This window comes from Paracoccidioides brasiliensis, assembly GCF_000150735.1.
Source record: "Paracoccidioides brasiliensis Pb18 unplaced genomic scaffold supercont2.1, whole genome shotgun sequence".
Classification (NCBI taxonomy): domain Eukaryota; kingdom Fungi; phylum Ascomycota; class Eurotiomycetes; order Onygenales; family Ajellomycetaceae; genus Paracoccidioides; species Paracoccidioides brasiliensis.
The window spans coordinates 3435796-3454921 of NW_011371358.1; the positions used below are offsets into that span (position 1 = coordinate 3435796).

General features: G+C 49.1%; 7 protein-coding genes across 7 annotated transcripts in view; 3 read left to right on the plus strand and 4 right to left on the minus strand.

The window, feature by feature from the left end:
* Positions 1–73: 73 nt before the first annotated feature.
* On the minus strand, positions 74–2329 carry PADG_11197 (uncharacterized protein; the record flags this gene model as incomplete). Its single annotated transcript, XM_010758490.1, has 1 exon — positions 74–2329. The coding sequence occupies one exon, from the start codon at positions 2327–2329 to the stop codon at positions 74–76; it is 2256 nt and encodes a 751-aa protein (XP_010756792.1).
* Positions 2330–3299: 970 nt separating this feature from the next.
* Positions 3300–4250, minus strand: PADG_01031 (uncharacterized protein; the record flags this gene model as incomplete). Its single annotated transcript, XM_010758281.1, has 1 exon — positions 3300–4250. The coding sequence occupies one exon, from the start codon at positions 4248–4250 to the stop codon at positions 3300–3302; it is 951 nt and encodes a 316-aa protein (XP_010756583.1).
* Positions 4251–5860: 1610 nt separating this feature from the next.
* On the plus strand, positions 5861–7346 carry PADG_01032 (DNA-binding protein, 42 kDa; the record flags this gene model as incomplete). Its single annotated transcript, XM_010757789.1, has 3 exons — positions 5861–6047; positions 6185–6988; positions 7105–7346. The coding sequence occupies 3 exons, from the start codon at positions 5861–5863 to the stop codon at positions 7344–7346; spliced, it is 1233 nt and encodes a 410-aa protein (XP_010756091.1).
* A 2641-nt stretch (positions 7347–9987) lies between these two features.
* PADG_01033 (uncharacterized protein) lies at positions 9988–12849 on the plus strand (the record flags this gene model as incomplete). The annotated part of the gene is made up of 4 exons (XM_010757790.1): positions 9988–11429; positions 11524–12300; positions 12401–12452; positions 12499–12849. 4 exons carry the CDS (start codon positions 9988–9990, stop codon positions 12847–12849), a joined length of 2622 nt encoding a protein of 873 aa, XP_010756092.1.
* A 377-nt stretch (positions 12850–13226) lies between these two features.
* Positions 13227–13691, minus strand: PADG_01034 (uncharacterized protein; the record flags this gene model as incomplete). Its single annotated transcript, XM_010757791.1, has 3 exons — positions 13227–13280; positions 13434–13469; positions 13503–13691. 3 exons carry the CDS (start codon positions 13689–13691, stop codon positions 13227–13229), a joined length of 279 nt encoding a protein of 92 aa, XP_010756093.1.
* Positions 13692–16088: 2397 nt separating this feature from the next.
* PADG_01036 (uncharacterized protein) lies at positions 16089–17859 on the minus strand (the record flags this gene model as incomplete). Its single annotated transcript, XM_010758282.1, has 7 exons — positions 16089–16216; positions 16318–16834; positions 16897–17088; positions 17176–17356; positions 17418–17488; positions 17597–17663; positions 17747–17859. 7 exons carry the CDS (start codon positions 17857–17859, stop codon positions 16089–16091), a joined length of 1269 nt encoding a protein of 422 aa, XP_010756584.1.
* An 881-nt stretch (positions 17860–18740) lies between these two features.
* The window catches only part of PADG_11198 (dolichyl pyrophosphate Glc1Man9GlcNAc2 alpha-1,3-glucosyltransferase), a gene marked incomplete at both ends in the record, with an annotated part of 1600 nt that continues 1214 nt past the window's right edge, over positions 18741–19126 (plus strand). Inside the window, one exon of the mRNA XM_010758491.1 lies at positions 18741–18788. Coding sequence (XP_010756793.1) covers positions 18741–18788 — 48 coding nt within the window. The remainder of the gene's footprint in view (positions 18789–19126) is intronic.

Below are 19126 nucleotides of genomic sequence, written 5' to 3' on the forward strand. Positions count from 1 at the left end.
CAACCCAGGTGGGGGGGGGGGGCTTTTTGGAAAATGGTGTGGTTAGTGGCAATACACACGGGGGCGTTTGGTTTTATTTTTGGGGGGGGGGGGGGGGGTGTGTGGTTAAGACGATTTTGGGAGAGGTGGGGTTGGGATTTGGGGTTGAAGGGGTTAGGTTGTTAGTTGGGTAAACGTAGATACGTACCCCTGGTACACCTGGTTGGGGCGGTGTCGGTGCATCTATAACACCATTAAGTTGTGATGCGGTCGGTTTTTTGGACGCTGGTACAGTAGATGAAGACTGGGATTGTGGGGGCCCCATCGAACTGCGCGTTGTAGTATTTGAATGCGTCGTGCCCTTTGTAGCCGACGAAGGCGTCGATGCCGTCGCGATCGACGGCCTACTTTTAGTACCCGCACCAGAACTACCAGAACCACCAGGGCCACCACCACTCTTCATATCCTTCAAAAACTGCCGAAATTTATCCCGCCCAATCTTCAACTTCACAATGAGTTTATCAGGTATATCAGAGCTGTCATCTCGATAATCCTTCCGTCGCGCTGCGCTTCTCGACTCGTGCAGGTTTGTGACTTCAGGCGTGGCAGAGCGTACGAGGTTGGCGCGCATAGCTGCCTGCGCAACAGATGCTGCACCACGCATACCTCTCGTCCTAGGTGTGCCCTGCGAAAGATGCGAGACGGCAGGTGAATCTGCGGAAGACTCTTCGCTGTCCGAATCATCCGAATCATCCATCCCATCACGCTGGCCGGCAGCTGCTCGTCGACTCCTGCTCGTGCCTGAGCGCTTGAAGAGGCGGCTGTCTTCGATCGAGGATGCCGCGCCCGGTATGACAGACGACACAACCATGGTACGAATGGTGCGTTGGCGGTCTTTGAGATCGGGCAGGGCGGGGCCGCCACGACGGTTGACGGAGCGCTTTTGACGTCGCTGTTCGCGCGATATGGAGACTTCTGTGCGTTCGAGTTCGGCCTCGTTGAGCTCGTAGAGGTATGGGGTGAAGTCCTTGGCAGATTGGAAGGGGCGGAAGGGAGAGGGGAGGGGGGATGGTTGGAAGGAGGCTTTGAGGTCTGGATCTTCGATGGGTCGGCCATCGAAGGGGTGGGAGAGGATGTAGAGGCTTTTGGTAAATAGTTGGATTTGTTCTCTGATGGAATGGGCGATGGCTGTCATGAATTCTCCTGGCAGAGAGAGATCTTTGGTCATTTGGATGGCGAACTCTTCGGAGGAATTAAGTGGATTGTTAATTTCCCATTCGAATTGGTCGACGAGTGTTTGTTGGCCGATGGTGATGTTAAGTTTGACAAGGATACGCATCTCGTCATTTTTATAGGCGTGGTAGGGTAGATGAGGGTCTAGAGGTTCCTCCTCAATAAATACCTGAGGATAGAAGTCTGCCAGCTGGTCCTGGATGCTTTGAGAGATCTGGCGCACTAATGGTCCACAAGATTCTAAAGGAAGGCCCAAGTCCTCAACCAACTTTTCTGCAAACACATCTGGCGGAGTGACTCGGTCATGGAGGTTCCAGGTAAATGTGTCTCGCAGTTTAATCTTGTCCCAATCGATATCTAGACGGATGGGAACCAAATCTTCAAGCTGTTCTGCTTGTGTAAGCATATCATCCCGCGAGATGCGAATGTCCTTTGCTTTCCTTCCACCAGGTCGTCTTCGATTAATGGGATAGAGAAGTTGGGGATGTTGTGATTTCAGATCTGTTCGCGCGTTTCCGAACCCTTCATATCCGGAACCGAATATTGCACCCGGATTCTCTTGGCGCTCGGGTTGTAGGGATAGATAGTAATCTCTTTCCGCGCGCTTCTGTTGGAGAAGCTCCTGATACGGATTTTTCCAAGCCATTATCGCAGAGTGGTGGAATTCACGGTGAACATATTGTTCGAGTAATATTTTATCTGCTGCCGTTTCGCGGGTACGGACGGGGAGGGCAGTTGGTGGTGGAGGGGATGTAGAGCGTATTATAGAACCTGATCGAGATCGTTTCCGACTGAGGATAGCACCGTTTGAATGTGGTGTAGTAGAGTTTGGTGATTGGGGTCGGTTGGGAGAACTGGTATGGGAATCAGAGGGCGCATTCGCATTGGTTGTTTCAGATGATTGTATCACCCCTTGTCCATCTTCTATCTCTTCAGCTGACACTAATGGAGCGGAGCCATTAACAATTTGTCCATTAAAGGTCGCGTTTGTCGTCACGGGATCCTCCCGATCAGCCCGCAAGTCATGTTCCGTTGGGTCAGTCGCATCTTGCAGAGGACTTTGGGGTTCAGCATCTTGAACGGAGGCAGCAACCTCCTGCGTATCTGGAGAAGGCATTTTAATGGCGACGGAGCCGCGGTTTCAGGAATATAGAGGGTTGCGACGCCCGCGGGTATCGTTGGACACCCGTCTGATATTGGTTAGTGGGGACGGATTTTCGCCAACTTGACCAGACGCGGAGCTATTAAAGCATTATCCGCGATGCCGCACGAAGGCCCTAAGGTAACAATGGTCAGCAAAGTATAATAAAATAACTGAGCAGAGATTAATTCGACACAAGGAAAACCACTATTAGATTCAACACGCAAAATCCATGCTGGCGGGCCACGACGCCATCATTGAAGGTCCGTTCACGTCACGACCCATGGGCCGAGGATAGGGAAAGGGAACACATAGCCAGTGGGGAGAAGAGGCAATGGAGAGAAGAAACAGCCAAAAACCAAAATGGGGGAAAAGCTAAATGGAACGACACAAAACATACCCTTCGATGACGGACGACGTGTGTTATATGGTTGTATGTAAACTTCTGGGTGTATATTCTCCAGCCCCCAAACAGGGCAAAATCACGAGTTGGGTGTTTATTCAACGGGGCGTTTCTAACGGAGCTAGTTAGTAGCAATCTCGAAACCTCAGCGCTTTTGTCGGGATCCCAAAATTGGTTGGGCTTGGAAATCTCTCGAGGTCCTTTCTTGCTACCGCTATTTGCCCCTTTGGTCCTTTTTGTTCGGCTTTGCGCATTTTTGTCGCAAATCGTTTTTTGACGGTTTGAATAGGAGGCTGAGATGGGAGCGATGAGTCAGCAGCGCAGGGGATCGGAAAAATATACTGCCGGTGGCAGAAGCGCTCCCCGGACTTACTTTTATACTCTCGAGGAAAGATGTTATGGAATGGCATGTGATGTGGTTGTTTACCTAGGTATACAAACCGTGGGAGGGAGTATTTACGAACACCTAATAGGAGGAGGTTATTGTCTATGGAAACGATAGAAGGGTAAAACACGATGCATTTTTTTGAGCACCAGAACTTCCTACATCAACCCCGCATCGGCCACAACAGCCCGATGGTCCGAACTGAGCACGCCGTCATCAAACTTATTAGGAAGCACAGCATACCCCTCAATAGTCCACGGCATGCTCGCAGTGCCCCTCTCAGGGCCGAAAAGAACATAGTCAATCCTCTTTGGACCCTCATCCTCATACCCGAACCCGGTATAGGTATTTACGCTCCCATACCGCAACGACTCCTCCACCTCCTTATGGGCATCTACCAGAGATGACTCAGCGCCAGTGAGCACTATATACGCCTCCTGATTCTCCTCGCTGTTGAAATCGCCCGCAAGGAACACGCCGTTGATGTTCCGACGTGCCAGCTGGGCCTGCGAGAGATACGCGTTGATCTGGCTGAGGATTAGCTTTGCAGCTTGATATCGGGCCGTGGACCCCTGGTCGTCCAGATGTGTGCTCATGGCCAGCACCCGTTTCTGGCTCGCGTGGTGCTTGAAGACGCCTATGGTGACTAGGCGGGGTGAGGCGGCGTCCCAGCCCTTCGAAGGCACGGAGGGTGTCTCGGATAGCCAGACTGTTTTGAACGACTCCAGGTCCCAGATGGAAGGGCGGTAGAAGATGGGTGAGTATTCGCCGGCCTGCTTGCCATCCTCTCTGCCCACGCCGATGTAGGCCCATTCACCAGCAGCGCTTGCACAGGCACCAGTGCCAGTGCCAGAGCCAGTGCCTGTGGAGCCTGTAGAGTGTTTGGTGGGACTGCTGTTTAGCCCTGAGAGGATGTCGGTGAGTTGGCTGTGGAGGACTTCCTGGAGGCAGATGAAGGATTCCGGGTTGTGGCGGGTGTGGTAGTGGAGTTCATTGAGGAGGGGTTGTTTGCGGTACGGCCAGGGCTTTTCTCCTTTGAAGGGAGCGGAGGTGGCATAGCGGATGTTGTGGGTTAGGATGCGGATGGGTAAGGGGTTGGATATTCTCATTGTGTTACCTCAGGGAGGAGGTTCAGATATCTAATATATGTATGTATCTAGATCTACAGACAGTGGGCCATCAACAATGGTTGGGAGATACTCATCCCAGGTCTCCACGAAGGCATTAAGGAGTCGAGATCGCAGATGGAAGAGGGGAAGATGCTCTCGTCCACTCGATCCGGGGGAACATGCTAATGCATAATAACAGTAGCTTAAATAACACCACCACTCTCCGTCGAATCGTCCATGGCGCATGACCGGTTCGTGATAGTCAGTTATGGATGAGGCGTTACCGTCGCAGTCGGTAAGCAGTCCTTCTCCGCACTTCCAGTTAAATGTACCAATCACAAAGTCATGTGACTAGATGCTGTTTCTGAGACGTACTAAGGTATCGGATACGTTGTCTTAGCGTGGATGATACGCTTATTGGCGTGTACCCGGTACTTATTTTATACGGTATGGTTACTATTTCCACAGTTTTCCCGTAATTGAACCAAGAAACGGTTTCCCAGATTACCGTCGAATACCAACCCACAGTTACCAGCAAAGATGATGATGGTTGGGGTTGGGTGGTGAAATGCTGGTGTTCGCAATCTATTCTAGGTACCTTTTTTGCCTGTGTATTTGACATTGCAATGAAGAATTCATCAGCAACAGTCCTTGTAGATAAGACAGATAAATACTCTGTTAGCGCATGTAGGTACATGTGCATTAGTTCTGTATATGCATACGGTGGACGGCAGACTTCTTGGTGATTTGATGTTCTTCTCCTTTCCACTCAACAGGCCCGCACACATTAACAAGTGTGTTAAGTTAATTACTAGTTGCCTTTGAAACAAACACAGATCTTTCTCCGGGCTTGCTCCAAGGTAACTATGTGCACACACGAGCTGCCCACCACAACCCGCTCCCTCTCAAAATATCACCCCTCCCCAAAACCCTAACACTCCCAACCATCCAACACTGCACCCCTTGTATCCCTTCCTACACATTATATAACTCCGACTTCGATTCTATCCCTCGCAATTCCACTGCGAGGAACCCCCCGCGTCCCGCAATGGTCGATTCTACTACTGAGATCGGTGAGTGTATTCGAACCTACGACAATGTTTCCGCACAAGCATCTGTTGTCGAGCACTTCAAGAACCGCACTTTGCAGCAGTCTTGTTGTCAGCTAGCATCGGATTATTTACTATATTTATTCATCACTGTTTTTCTTTCTATTTCCTATCTATTTTGTATATATTCTATGTTGTTCGATTCCTTTGTGCGCATATTAAAAAGCTGCTTACACCGCAAAGGACACGGGTGTGTGTGGACTGCTAGAAATTACATCATTGATAATTTACTCTGCAAAATAGAAATTGATCACCATTTTTGCTAACAGACTACACTCTCAACAACCCGGATACCTTGACAAAGTACAAGACTGCTGCGCAGATCTCGCACAAAGTCCTCGAGGCTGTTACAGGTGCTGTGGACCCCCGCCCATCCTTTCTCTGTAACGTTTATTGTCACCTGCAGATGTTCTGCTCTTTTTGTCCCCTTTCTTCCCCACGCAACAGACAAAAGGAAGCGAGAAAGAAAGGAAGGATGGAAAAGAAAGGAGCCTCCCAGCGATGGCCAGTGCATCCCCACTGGAGGAACACGCCAATCTACTACTGCCCTCCCCGGAAGCTGACTTCGCAAGGCTAAATATAGGATGGTGTGTTGAGGGCGCAAAGATCGTTGAGATATGCGAGAAGGGTGATAAGCTCCTGGATGAGGAAGTTTCCAAGGTTTACAAGGGCAAGAAAGTCCCTAAGGGTATGTGCACAATTCATCATCTACGGGAGAACCCCTACATGCAAGTGGCAACAACTCCGGAAACACCCCGGGATACATTCATATAAACGCATCATTCGTCCAATTATTCATATTCCCTATTTTTGTTTTCCCACCAGGAATCTCCCACCCAACCACCGTCTCGCCAAGCTCATTCGTCACCCCGTATACCCCACTGGTCTCGGACGCGGAGGAAGCCGCCACAACCCTGAAAGCTGGCGAAATCGTCAAGATCCAGCTAGGCGCACAAATCGACGGCTTCGGCACCATCGTCTGCGACAACATCGTCGTCGGTGCCGGCGATGGCACCATCACGGGCCGCAAGGCAGATCTGCTGTTGGCGACTTACTACGCGAACGAGCTGTTGCTGCGACTGATGGTGCCACCGGGCCTGCTGGCCAGTGGCTCTGAGGAGGAGAAGAAGCAGGCCGCGGCCGCCAAGCCGCCGACGCAGGCTGTTATGACGAATTTGTTGGAGAGGGTTGCGAAGGCGTATGGATGTTCGTTGGTGGAGAATACGACTAGTTGGCTCTTTGAGCACAATGAGATTGAAGGGAAGAAGAAGATCATCATTGCGCCTGGCGCGGGGGTTAAGGGGGAGGGATCGCCGGAAGTTGGAGAGGCATGGGGGATTGAAGTGGGGCTTTCGTTGGGGTCGGGCAAGGTGAAGAATTTTGAGCATAGGCCTACGCTGCACCGGCGGACGACGACGACGTATATTCTTAAGCGGCCTAGTTCTAGGCAGACGCTGTCGGAGATTGTGAGGAGGTTTGGAACTTTCCCGTTTAGTCTTAGGCAGTTGGAGGACGAGAAGGCGGGGAAGGTTGGGGTTGTGGAGTGTGTGCGTGGCGGGGTTGTGAGGCAGTATGAGCCAGCTGGTGAGGCGGATGGGTCGCCTGTGTCGAGGTTATTAACTACCGTTGGTATGTTTTTCATTCCGTATCCTGAAGTGGAGACAGGGGGATACGTATTTCAGGGGTGAGATTGATTTTTTTTTCTCTTTCCTTTTTTGGCTAATTTTCCTATCTACCCTCTACAGTGATTACCAAGAATGGCTTGACGAGGGTTGCAGCTCCTCCACCTCTCGACCTGTCAAAGGTCCAGTCCGACAAGAAGATTACAGACGAGGAGATTCTGAAGATCCTTGAGCGGCCGTTGGCACGGTCCACTGGGACGAAGAAGAGCAAGAAGAAGAAGAAGAAGCCTGCCAAGAAGGCTGCTGCTGCCAACGCTCCTGCTGATGCAGCTGAGGATGAAGAGGAGTCTAGCGACGAGGAGTAGGGTGGCGCGTCCTGCTTCTTCTTTTCCCTCAGTCGGCATCAGCTTCGCCTTTGGTTTGGCATGGTCTAATTGATAGGCCGATGTATGTACAACTGGACCAGGTTGCTACTGAATAGAAGGGGAGTTTTATCCTTTATTTTTATTTTGTTCTTTCCCGTCTTGTTTCTGTTGTTGCTGGGCTCATCCAACCTAGAGTGGGGGAAATGCTTCGGGGTTCTCTTAAAGGTTACTGGGAGAGACGGAGGTCAAGGAGGTTTTGGAAAAGGGGGGAGATATCAGGCGGTGGGAAGATTGGAACAGGAGATTCTTCTCTTTCTCAATATCTGTCTCTTTACCCCATCCCATCCCATCCTATTCCAACTCCCCTCCCCTTATTTCTTGACCTGGCTTGGTGGGATCTGGATATATCCAGCAAGAGAAAGAAAGAAAGAAAAATAATACATATATACCTTATTGAAGGAGAAAAAGATCCAATGCAAATGTAGTTCAGTCAGTCCCTTCCTTGTTGTATGTGTCTCAACCTTTTTGGCTTGTGATATCTATCCATGAGTGAGAGATGCCTTCATCCCCTTTAATGCCCCGGAGCTTTCCTTGTGCCTCTTACCTGCCTAGAGGTATCCCACCCCTATCCCCCCCTCTGTGGGATGCCTATACCTAGGTACCTATATTATACCTGGGAATCTACACCTCCTTATCCCCTTACACTCTCTCTCTCCCCGCGTAAATCAAAGCGTCGTCCAAAGTTCGCCCGCCTAGAGACAGTTTCCAACAACCATTTTTTATCTTCAAGGAGACTGATAGTCGGGTGAACACATACGTAGACACATTCAAGAGTAGGAAGCGGATTCCCCCTCCCGATCAAGAGCAAGGGAGCGAATGCAGCTATGTTCTCTCTATGCCGGAATACTTTAGTTATACGGCGTATACGGATTCGTAGAATAAAAAGGATTTCATGCGGAACTTTCCCCTTCTCTCCTCATCCGCCTGTCTCTGTTGGGATCATTTTCGTTCACCCATCCCCCATCCCCCCTCACTCCTCTCTCCTCTCTCCCTCCAGTACATCTGGGCAACTGTCCCTTTGTGGAGTTGGTTCGTGTTGCTGATATTTTAATATGGGAGGTCAAAAGGAAAGTAAAAGGAGGAAATCCTATTCAACTGAAATGTGTGCGTAGTTATCCCTTCATTACCTCCCCGGGATTGGGGTGTTTATTGAGGTGGGGGGTGGGTTTCATCCCTCCCCCCCTTTTTTTCTGATGTTGAGTTTGGGCCCCCCCCCCCCCCCCCCCTTCTTCGTCTCTTTTCTCATATCTTTTCTCTCTTTTTTTCTTCCTAACGCTGTCACCTTCTCAACTTTCTCAGCTTTAACGTCTCCTTTTCAACCTTCGACTCAAGCAACTTCTCTTACTCCCCAACCTCTCTCCATCCAACTCTCTTCTCTACCTCCTTTAAATCTTCTTCTCACTCACGCCACTATCCACTCTGTTTTACGCTTCTCCAATCATCCACCCTCTCTTCTACCACACGCTCTCTCATTATCCTCCTTTCTCTAACAAATCCTCCATCAACGTCTTTCTCTCGTAGAATCTGTAGCTTGTCACTTCAACTTCAGTCTCTATCACTTCAACTCGAGGTTCTCGCGTCTGCATCCTCTCCTATCATCCTCCTTCTTGTACATCTCTCATCTCTCGTTCTCTACATTACTTCCGCCTCACAAGGCAAAAGCCACTCTTTTCCCGCTGATCTCCTCTTTTCTCCCACACAACCCACACGAAACACACCCAAATCTCTCACCACCACCACCACCACCACCTTTCTTTCTCCTATCACAAGCACAACTGTGGGATTCTCTTGCTTATAACCTGGGACTGGCCAGAGGAAGCAGTCAGATTCTTCTATAGGTGTCTCTTGCACAAGGCGGTCTCTGTTATCTTTCTTAAAAAAGCACGAATCACTGTCTCTGTTGTGTGCGGGTTTCTCCCTGTCGTTTGCCATCACCACCATCTCTTCTCTCTTGTTATTAAACATCTCACTCCCGCTTCTCTCCAGAAAACAGTATATCCAGCTGTTCTAGCGAATTCCTACTCTCTGAGGAATTTTGTCCCTACCATAAACTTTTTTTCCCAAAAACCTCCTCGATTTACTCTCCTCTTCCTCTCTGAGTTGAGAGCCCCTGAACAGGACCTGCCCCTCCAAAACAGCCTCCACAACATCAAAATCCGTCAAATAAAATATTCCACCCTCTCTGCCGCTACAAGATCTACAATTCTACGCCCTTTCAGGCCCGAGATTAGAGAGTTGGCTGTTGACCCTTTTTATTTTTCTGTGTGGTGTTGTTGCGCCTTAATTTGCTCCCCGTTCTCACACTTCCCCCCCCCTCGAATCGTGTGACTTGGCTGTTCTGATCTTGCACGTTTTCTTCGCCCAAGCTCTCAACCCTTCCAACCCTCTCCCCTTTCCAACCCTCACCCGCCAGGCACTCGCCGGCCCCACCACGGTTCCTACCCACAAAAGCTGTCTTTTTGTGGCCAGCTTAGGAATCTATTTCCTGTGAGTTCCTCCAATCTGTTTTATTTGGTGTCCCTGAGCTAAGTCCTGCGGCGCAGCTAAAGAACCCTGGTCGCGAGCCTTGCAATTTTTGCAAATGGCTCCCAGAACACGGTCATCCCACAACACTTCCCGTAACACTTCTCGCCGCCCCTCCTCTTCGCTAGAAGCGTCTGAACCAGCACCTTCTTCATCCGCTCCAGAGGTACCCAGACCACGGAAACAACGAAAAACTATTCATGACGCGAGTGTCCCGACCGACCAATCTCAAGAGCCCCTGCTCAGCCAGGCGTCAAATTCTTCTGCATCGCAGCAAGACCAGCAACCTACAGACCCGGAATATACAGAGCAGGATACTCCAGCTCGGGTCCTTCGATGGAATGAGCCCTGGGCTGAACCTCCACTAGCACCTCCACTTCCAAGTTACAAGACAGATTCCAAGAAGAAGACAAGGGCCTTTGCTCTGACCCCCAATACGCCGCTAGGAGTGTATCCTTCAACCTCTTTAAAGCGAAAACTCGGTCTGCTACCCACTGCGAACGCTACTCCTGTTCCAGCCAAGAAAACAGGTAGTAAGTCGGTAAAATCTACATCTGCTGCGACAACTTCTGCTGAAGAGGCCGGGCCATCCGAGAGTCCGTTTGGAGATCTCTTTGAACTATCAAATAACAAATCACAAATTATACATCCCCTAATCTCTACAATGGAAACCACCAACACCAATGCGGAGGCCGCACCTGTCAGCGGCCAGTCACGTCCATCTCTTCTTGTCAATACTCCGCTGAGTCTGAAACACAAACCGGAACAGATTTTCCGAGTCGTGGATGCCGTGATCGCACGAGCTCAAGCACTCAACGATACCAAAGTCGTTGCGGCGATGCGACACATCAAAGAACTCACCGGAACGGAGAAATACGTTTTCGGCATTCTAGATGCCGTTATGAGTGAGCCGGAAGGTCCAGAGGAGCGGTCTCTCTATCAGAGCCTGGTACGAGAGTCTGCTAAACAAGAAGAACACAAAAAAGTCCAAGCTTACGAGGCCCAAGGCGTCACTGCGATGACCCGTACCCAATCATCAATTAGCACCTCGTCTCTCTCCTCCGCGAAGTCTCTGGACGCTGAGACCTTCGCCCCTGCAATGACCACCGGTCGTGCTGCTGCCCCCGCCAAAGGCAGAGGAGGTCGAGGTGTTAAGGGTAAACGGCAGCAGGTAATCAGATCATCTCGGTCAATCTTTCCGTCACTAGAGGACGCAGCGACTCGAAAGCGGAATAGGTTGGTAGACCCTGAGTACTCTGATGAGGCCCTTGCGGCCAAACGCGCTGCACTGTCGAGGCCCTTCACCGATATCTCAGTGCCGGAGAGCAACATCCGAGACTCCGATACGCCCGTCGCTCACGAGCCAGCCTTTCTCATTCCCTCGATTGCTACTTCAACTGGCAGCAAGAGGTCAATAGAAGCCCTCGAGTCGGGTGGAGAGGACGATGGAGTTCCATTGACAACTGAGCTGGTTCCAAAGAGAGCCCGGAAATCAGTAGCGTATGTATTTTCTTATCTCTTTTTTCAGATTTCCTGTCTTTTTATTTCATGATTTAGTTTGTTGTCCAGGCTAACATTTCGATTTCTCTTACAGACTGGCAGATGAGATGGATAACATCGACTTCTGCCATGCGTGTGGCGGCAGTGGGCAGCTTCTCTGCTGCGATGGATGCGTAAGCTCCTACCACTTCTCCTGCCTGGATCCCCCAGAGGACCCAGAATCGCCACCAGAGGGACAGTGGTTCTGTCCAGCTTGTGATGCGAAGGGTCTCTGGGGTGCCGCGCTGGAAGACTTGGAGGGGATACCTTCTAGAAACTACGAGCTGCCAGCTGGCATCCGCAGCTACTTTGAGGGAGCCGACACTGGTGAAGATGGGACATACAAACATGTCCCTGCTCTTCCGAAGGGCAGTAGTCGCTCTAGAGTGAATCGCACTGGCCGGCTCGAGGACGGTAATGCCTATCTTAGGCTTACTGACGCCAAAGGTAAATTGATCACTTGCACTAAGTGCGGCCATACGTCCGGGGGGCGACGTATGATCATCCAGTGCGACTACTGCCCTTGTTCGTGGCATCTGGATTGCCTGGACCCTCCATTGCCCAATCCTCCTCCACAGGTGCCCGGGAGTGACAACCCGGCCCTGTATTGGAAATGCCCGAACCACATCGATCACGACCTGGACCTCATGGACGGCCTGGAGGGAGGGCGATTGGCACAGCTCCGTCGTCCGAGGAACTTTAGGTTCGTCGATGTTGAGGTGTTGCCGACCGACAACGAGGCACAAAACCTCAACGAAGAAGAGCTGTCCGGGACGGTGTATCGGGTACCGGAACGCGGCCTCATTTTAGACTTTGTCTGTCGGGTTAAACGGTATGACATGGTTTTTTCTACTTTTCTTAATCCTCCTTCCCTGCCCCCTCCACCTCCCGATTCTGTTATCAAGTGTCAAACATTGCTAACTTCTCTCTAGCGACCGCGCGGAAACCCAAGCGTTGGCAGTTGTTGCAACACAAACAGCTCGGGTTATAGCTTCTTCGGGTGGCGCCTGGGTCTGATTTGACCGCTCAGGTTCCGGAGGGAAATGTATCCTCCTCTAGATATGTGTCGGAAGCTGTAATGGTCTCCGACCCAGAAGTACTGGGTGATGCAGATGCGGCTGCCAAAGCTGCATGGTCCCTCTTGGCCCCGGCTGAGCATCTGGCAGTCATGGCCCTTCAGGCCATCGCAGCTGGTCCCCCGTCGTCCGGGGCGCTCGCGTACCCTGAGCGGGCTGCACAGTTGGTTACCCAGCTCGTTGCGAACGCGCCGGAGAGCATTCGCAATGAAACATCGCTTTCGGAGACGGACATTCTCCGGTCAATTCAGGATTTGGTTGGTCGGCGTCTCAACGCATTGACCTCAGACGCTACTCTCCAGTGAATACTCTTCCCCATTCGCCGTGTTCCTTGACTGGTTCACCCAAACGGTATTTTATTGGTTCTTCGGATCCATTTGTTTACTGCTCCAGAGATGGGAGGAAAATTGGAGAAACGGCAATTGAGTGATTTGGTGTTGAAATATTATCCTGGCCTTGGGTCTCGGATGCTACTAACCAACTAGTACTCTTTCTCGTTCCCTGTGTTCCTTGACTGGTTCATCTGGACGGTTCTCTATGGTCTTCGGATCGTAGTTTACTGCCCCATATATTTGAGGAAAGTTGGAGAAATAACATTCTTGAGTGCTACGGTTTTTGATTGAATCCTGGGCTTGGAATCTTGGGGTCATGCGAACTAACTAGTACTCTTTCTCTATTTACACTATGTTCCCTTGATTGGTTCACCCGGACAGATGATTTCGGATCGTCGTTTGGCCTGAGATTGGAGGAAAGTTAGCTGAGCTTGCTTCGAGTGAAAATTGCCATTATTTACACACGCGCTGCATCCCATTTCCTGAGCCCCCTTCGTGGTATCGTTTTTCTGGTGTGATCCTCCCCCCCCCCACACCCAGGAGCGTTGTCACCTCACCTTGATTTGACCGAACCATAGGCTCTGGTTGTGCTTCTGTGATAGATTGGCAGGATATCCAGATCACACAGCCATCTTTTCGGGGATCCTGGTGTTGCGGCCTTCGCTGCCTTGTTCGTTTTGTTCGTTTTCGCCCCGGTGCACCAGCACTTTCAATTCCACGGAGTCGTCCTCCGTTAGGGCCTCCGCTTCCGCCTCCGCCCCTTCACCTTCCGCCCGTGCCGCCATCGCCGTCACAGCTATCATCGCCATCGCCATCACCGCCGCTATCGTCGCTACTTTTTTTATTTTGTAGACAAATATGCTTTCGTGGGGCGATTACGAACGATCGAACAACAACAAAAATGAATCGAGAAAGGAACCGGTTTTGTCAATTTTTTAATTGATATTTTTTAAACCAAGGTTCGTTCCAGTGTACAAGATTGTTATTGGTGTCTTTTATTCTTCTTCTGCCTTTTTTTCTTTTTATTTATTTATTTATTTATTTATTTTTGGATGCATTTAGTTTGGAGTCTGGATATGGGTTTAGCTGGTGTTTGATGCGCTCTTTTGTTTCTTTTCCTTGCTTTTCTTGGAGAATCTTGTTATAAGAACTCACTTGGTTTTGAATTCTTGTTTTAGGTTTGCGGAAGGGTGTTGACGGGTCGAGTTTTATTTTTATTTTTGGAGAGGTGTTTGGGGAGTTCACAACTCAAATCCATAAACTCCCTTTCATGTTGGTTTTGAAGCGAATTGCATATGCGTTAGTTTGTTATTTTATGTTTATTTTTTTCACTGTTTCCTGTCTTCTCTTTTCCTTACCAGCGCCCTATCGGCACTCATTCAACGTCAATCATCATCCATCCTTCTTCTACGAGTCAACGATTCGGGCGCTGGTAGAGTTGAGCACTTTTTTTCATGTATCACAGGTTTATTGCTGTGTAAAAGCCATCGACACGAACCATATGCGGCTATTTCCTTGTAGTCGTCTTTGTCAGCATGTTCGATTTTTCAAGTCTTGTCTTGTTTACGCAGCTCTTCATGGACGTCTGCATCCAGGATTTCGTCTTCTTTCTTTCTCTCTCCTCTGAATCCGCCGCTGAGACGGCTTGCTAATTGTTATCCATGTTTGCCTCTTTATTTTCCTGTATATAGACCGCTGAACGCCGAGGTGTGACTTGTTGCCTTTCGTCAGTCAAACCTCGCAACACACAAGGAAAATGCATACAAGTCTCACGCAGTACATCGCCATCCATATGGCTCTATGTTCTGTGTCTACGTGTTTGATGGTGTGATATGAGGGTTTTTATACCCCCCCCCCCCCCCCCCCCTCTCCTTTCTAATAGATCGAACGGGGTCGTGGAATCTGGGGATAGAATTCCACTGTTCTTATCCTCCTCTGCCTTTTATCGACCAGCTGTGTCGTCATAGACTTAAGAGAACAGGGGGTACTTCGGCTTGGCGGTTCTTGGTGGCTAATGTCACCGAGCTTCGATGGAAGGAAGCTTAGCAACGCGGGAATGTCGCGCAGGGAACTTACAGTGGGGCTCGAGGGGCTGCTGTTTTCTTTTTCGTTTTCTTTTCTTGTCTTGAGCCGGGTTGTCTTTTCTCCGTGCTTCGTTTCTAGTTCAAGTTTCTGTTCTTATGGTGTGCTTCGTTTGGGGTGGTGCGGTGGAGGGAGAATATAGGTTATGATTTTTCTAAAGATTCCCTGTCTATTTTTTCGGGTTAACTAACTAATAACGTAACTTAGAAGGGGCGTGGCTTGGTTTGCAGCAGCTGGATGGATGGGTTTACACTGGTGCAGTCGTTATTTATGATGGCATTTCATCCAAAATCTACTTGGCTACGATATAGAGTAGTATAACAGTACGAAAATAAAGTGTGGACACGGGACCATGCGGCAATATATAGCATAACACAGTAAATGGCATTGACAACGACGATAACCGCAGAGCGGAACAGATGACAAGGGGCAGAAAAGAAGACGTTGAGCATAACAAAAGATGTAATGTGCAGGGAGTATTGTGGAGGTGGTAGAGTGTATCTGACATTGGAGAAAACATGTGAGGGAGGAAAAAGGCGGGCAAACAAAAGGGAAGCAAAGCAAGCAAGCACGGGCGTGGAGACGGAAAGGGGCAAAGCCGGAAAAAGAGCATACGCGCGTAGTGGCATCAGCCAATGCAAAAGCAAAGGAAGGCTGGGTGAGTCTCGAGGCTGAACTGAGTGCAGGGTTAAATGGTTATGGATATATGGGATGCGGTAGAGTACATTTCGAGCAAAGCGGTAAGCAGATAGGTTGAAGAGGTGGGGGGTATACGTGGCAGGATATGCTGTATAACATGAAAGGAAAAGAGAAGAAGAGATAGATAGGTGCAGATGTTGCTAGGTAAAAGGGGAAAGGGGGGGTAAGGAAATGTAATGTCAACACATGGTTTGTTGTTTTGTTCCGTTTTCTCTGATGCCTGGACAATCAATAATTTTCATTTTCTTTCAAAGAAAAAATATTTTTCTTTTAGCAGTTTGACCACTTCATATTCCTCCCATTATCATATCCGTTGGACAGTTGATGGTATGGTTGCTTTTTCATGAACGTTTTCCATCTAAATTTCTGTTGTTCTTTCTTCTTGAATAAACAAGAAAAGAAAAAAAAAGAATTTTTTCTATTTCTATCCTTTACAAAAATTTCTTTGGTAGGTTGATACGGCGGCGTTTATAGAGGATATACGAGCCGGCAAGGGCGAGTTGAATCACGAATATTAGGAAGATGAGGAATCCCATTCGTGGCGTGGAGGAGAGGATTTCTGTTGAGAAAGAGGGGGTTAGTTGTCACGTTCGAGAATCTTCAAACACCTAGTTCTAAGGGAAAAGGATAGAGGGAAACAGCGCAAGAAGCGATACGTACGATTCGAAGTTGACTGCAAATGCTCAATAACCCCGGAATGCGACAGCTTAAACTGCTTCTGCACGCCCTCAAGCAATCTATCCATCCGCTGAATCCGCTGTTCAATAGTATTCACCTGGTCACGGTTTTGCGCTAACTTTTTCAGTACTTCCTTGTGGCGCTCGTCGAGTTTGCTGGATAAAGATTGCATTTCATTAAGGAGGCGTTCAGTGGTTGTTGTTAGGGTTTGGAAACGGTTCGTTAGGTCGTTGAGTCGGGCTTCGAAGGCGCTGGTGTCGGCTCTTGGGGCATGTTGTTGTTGTTGTTGCTGTTGTTGTTGCTGCTGCTGTTGCTGCTTCCCGTTTCCATTCTGATTTCCGTTGGGCGTTTGCTGGTTTTCATAAGAGCGATGCTGGAATGACTGGTCCCCCTGCGCTGCATTGGGTACACTCAAGGCGAACTTAAAGATCTCGAAAGAATCTGGGGTATCCGCTGACGCTGCGGTGATTCCAAATGTGTTTCCCGGCGGGAGAACCACCTGTTGACTGTTAGTTAGAAAGAAAAGAGTAAACATAATACTAAGAAATTCAACAAAATCACCTTCTCCGTAGCAAAGCAGCGCTTATTATCAACCAGGACTTCAAAAGTAGATCTCGTCTGCTGAATTTGAATATGAGAGAGACGCCCAAGATTTCGATATGAGTAGTCACAACGTCCAAAAGCTAGGCTGTCAACGTTGGAGCTCTTATAATCCGTATTACCGTTGTTCAAAAACCCCCGGATGCTGCCTCCCTAACATACAAGTTAACACAAGCTGATTCGCCCCATAGTGGGAAACGGCGGAGAGATGCAATCTTTCGGTTGGTATTCTCCACTTACTCTTCCACCGTGCGTATCAATTGCAAGTGCAAATCCGTCGAAGGGGCCAACAGTGTATATGGAAGCTGTGGAGGCCTTGGACTGTCCATCCTTCACGTACCACAGCTGGAGATTTCCACTTCCTCTCTCCTCGCCGTTGGCTCTAAATTCGAAATCGACGGTCCATTCCGCTGAGTCAAGCCTTGCTAACGTGTTAATATCCCTCAAGAAGTCCCCTTGGTAGTTGGATAAGAGTAACTTACGGTTGCTCCGCCCATAGGGAACCCCGTTTATTGCCAGCATGTGGGGGTGTCAAAATAACCCGGTCAGACAGCTGAACAAGGCATCAATAGGTATACCTCATTCACAGTTGAAAACACCTTCTTGTAAAAAAGAAAAGAAAGAAAGAAAAAAAAAAAAAAAAAAAGAAGCCACCACGGACCTTTACAGGCATGTGTCCTGTTCCATATATCTTCCAGCCGGGAATCAGCTGCTTGTCCGCCGATATCCTGGAAAAAGGTCTCTGTCAGAGAAGCCCAAGTTGGATATCCAACAGGAGATGACCGTTGACAGCGTGAAGCATAGAACATACCTGCCATGAAGACCAAAACTTGACTTGTCAATAATGGTATCAGCGTGCGCAACCAATGCAAATGCCAAAGCCAGTGCTAGGGAGAATTTGGCAATTCCCGATGATCGAACCATTGTGAAATATATCTATGGATAATATGGATATCCTCGCATACATCTGGCGTGGAGGCAAACCGTGGAGCTGTGCTATGGAACTGCTCTAACCCAGCAAATAGTTATGGATCGCAACCGCAACCGCAGGCCACCCAAGCTACCAGAACGGTCCCTCTTATCCCGCCGCCTCAGCACGCGGATCGCCCTTTTGAGGTTGTTGCTGATGTCCGTAGGGAGTGTGGGCAATATCAGGAGGCTGTGTTCCAGGGATTGAATTTGGCGGGTATGCGCTGAGAAGGAAGCCCCTTAGGACACCGTGAAAGCCCAGTATCAAAGAAAGAGAGAAGATTCGCTCAACGGCTGCTCCACATTATTTCTCTTTCTTCCTTCCTGCTTTTGATGACCCCCGCAAATCAGATAGATGAATGCTCTACCACTAATCAAACGTAACGTCTATCGTTCCAGTCTTGTCATTCCACCGGGCGTGTGTTCAAGGGAATACTCTCTCCATCCTCTTGTCGCCAATTCAAGCGTCCGCCTGTGGGTTGATTCGGGCCAGCTTGTCCTCAAGTACTTCGTCCAGGCCGTTCCCAGCTAGTCAATCAGGGGGGCCTTGTGTTTGCAGGACAGCCAAACACACCCTTGGCTTATATCAGCCACATTAACTAGTTAAGTTAACTAGTTAGTTATAGTTAGGCCTACAAACAGTGCAAACATTCAACCTCCATCAAACTCCAACCCTTGGAATGTGAATGCGACAGGGGAAAAAGGGCCCTCAGATTTGGAGAAATCCGGCTGCAGATCTTCTCATTTACGATTTTCTGCATATTATCCAACCAGGAATCACAAGCTCCGTGGCTCCAATCATGTTCTATGGCTGATTTATACCCTTCATTGGCGCAATGCGCCATTGTCGCGACGGCATTCAAGATCCTCATTTTTCCGGCCTAGTAAGTTCTGCTTCCAATATAGATATATATAGATATATATATTTTATTGCAGTTTCAATTTAAATATATAAACTGGATTGGATTTTATGATTGAACATGAACACCAACGCCCCAAAAAGCTAATGCGCTTTAAACACCCATTTGTAGCAAATCGACCGATTTCGAAGTCCATCGTAACTGGCTTGCAATCACGCATTCTCTCCCCCGGGGAAAAAGGGTTTTTAAAAAGGGGAGTGGAGCCCTCGTCTAATAAGACACCTCCTTCTTCTTCTTCTTCTTCTTCCCCTCCTTCTTATTCGGGGGGGTTATAGACAAACGAACTAGGGAACCCCCCGAAA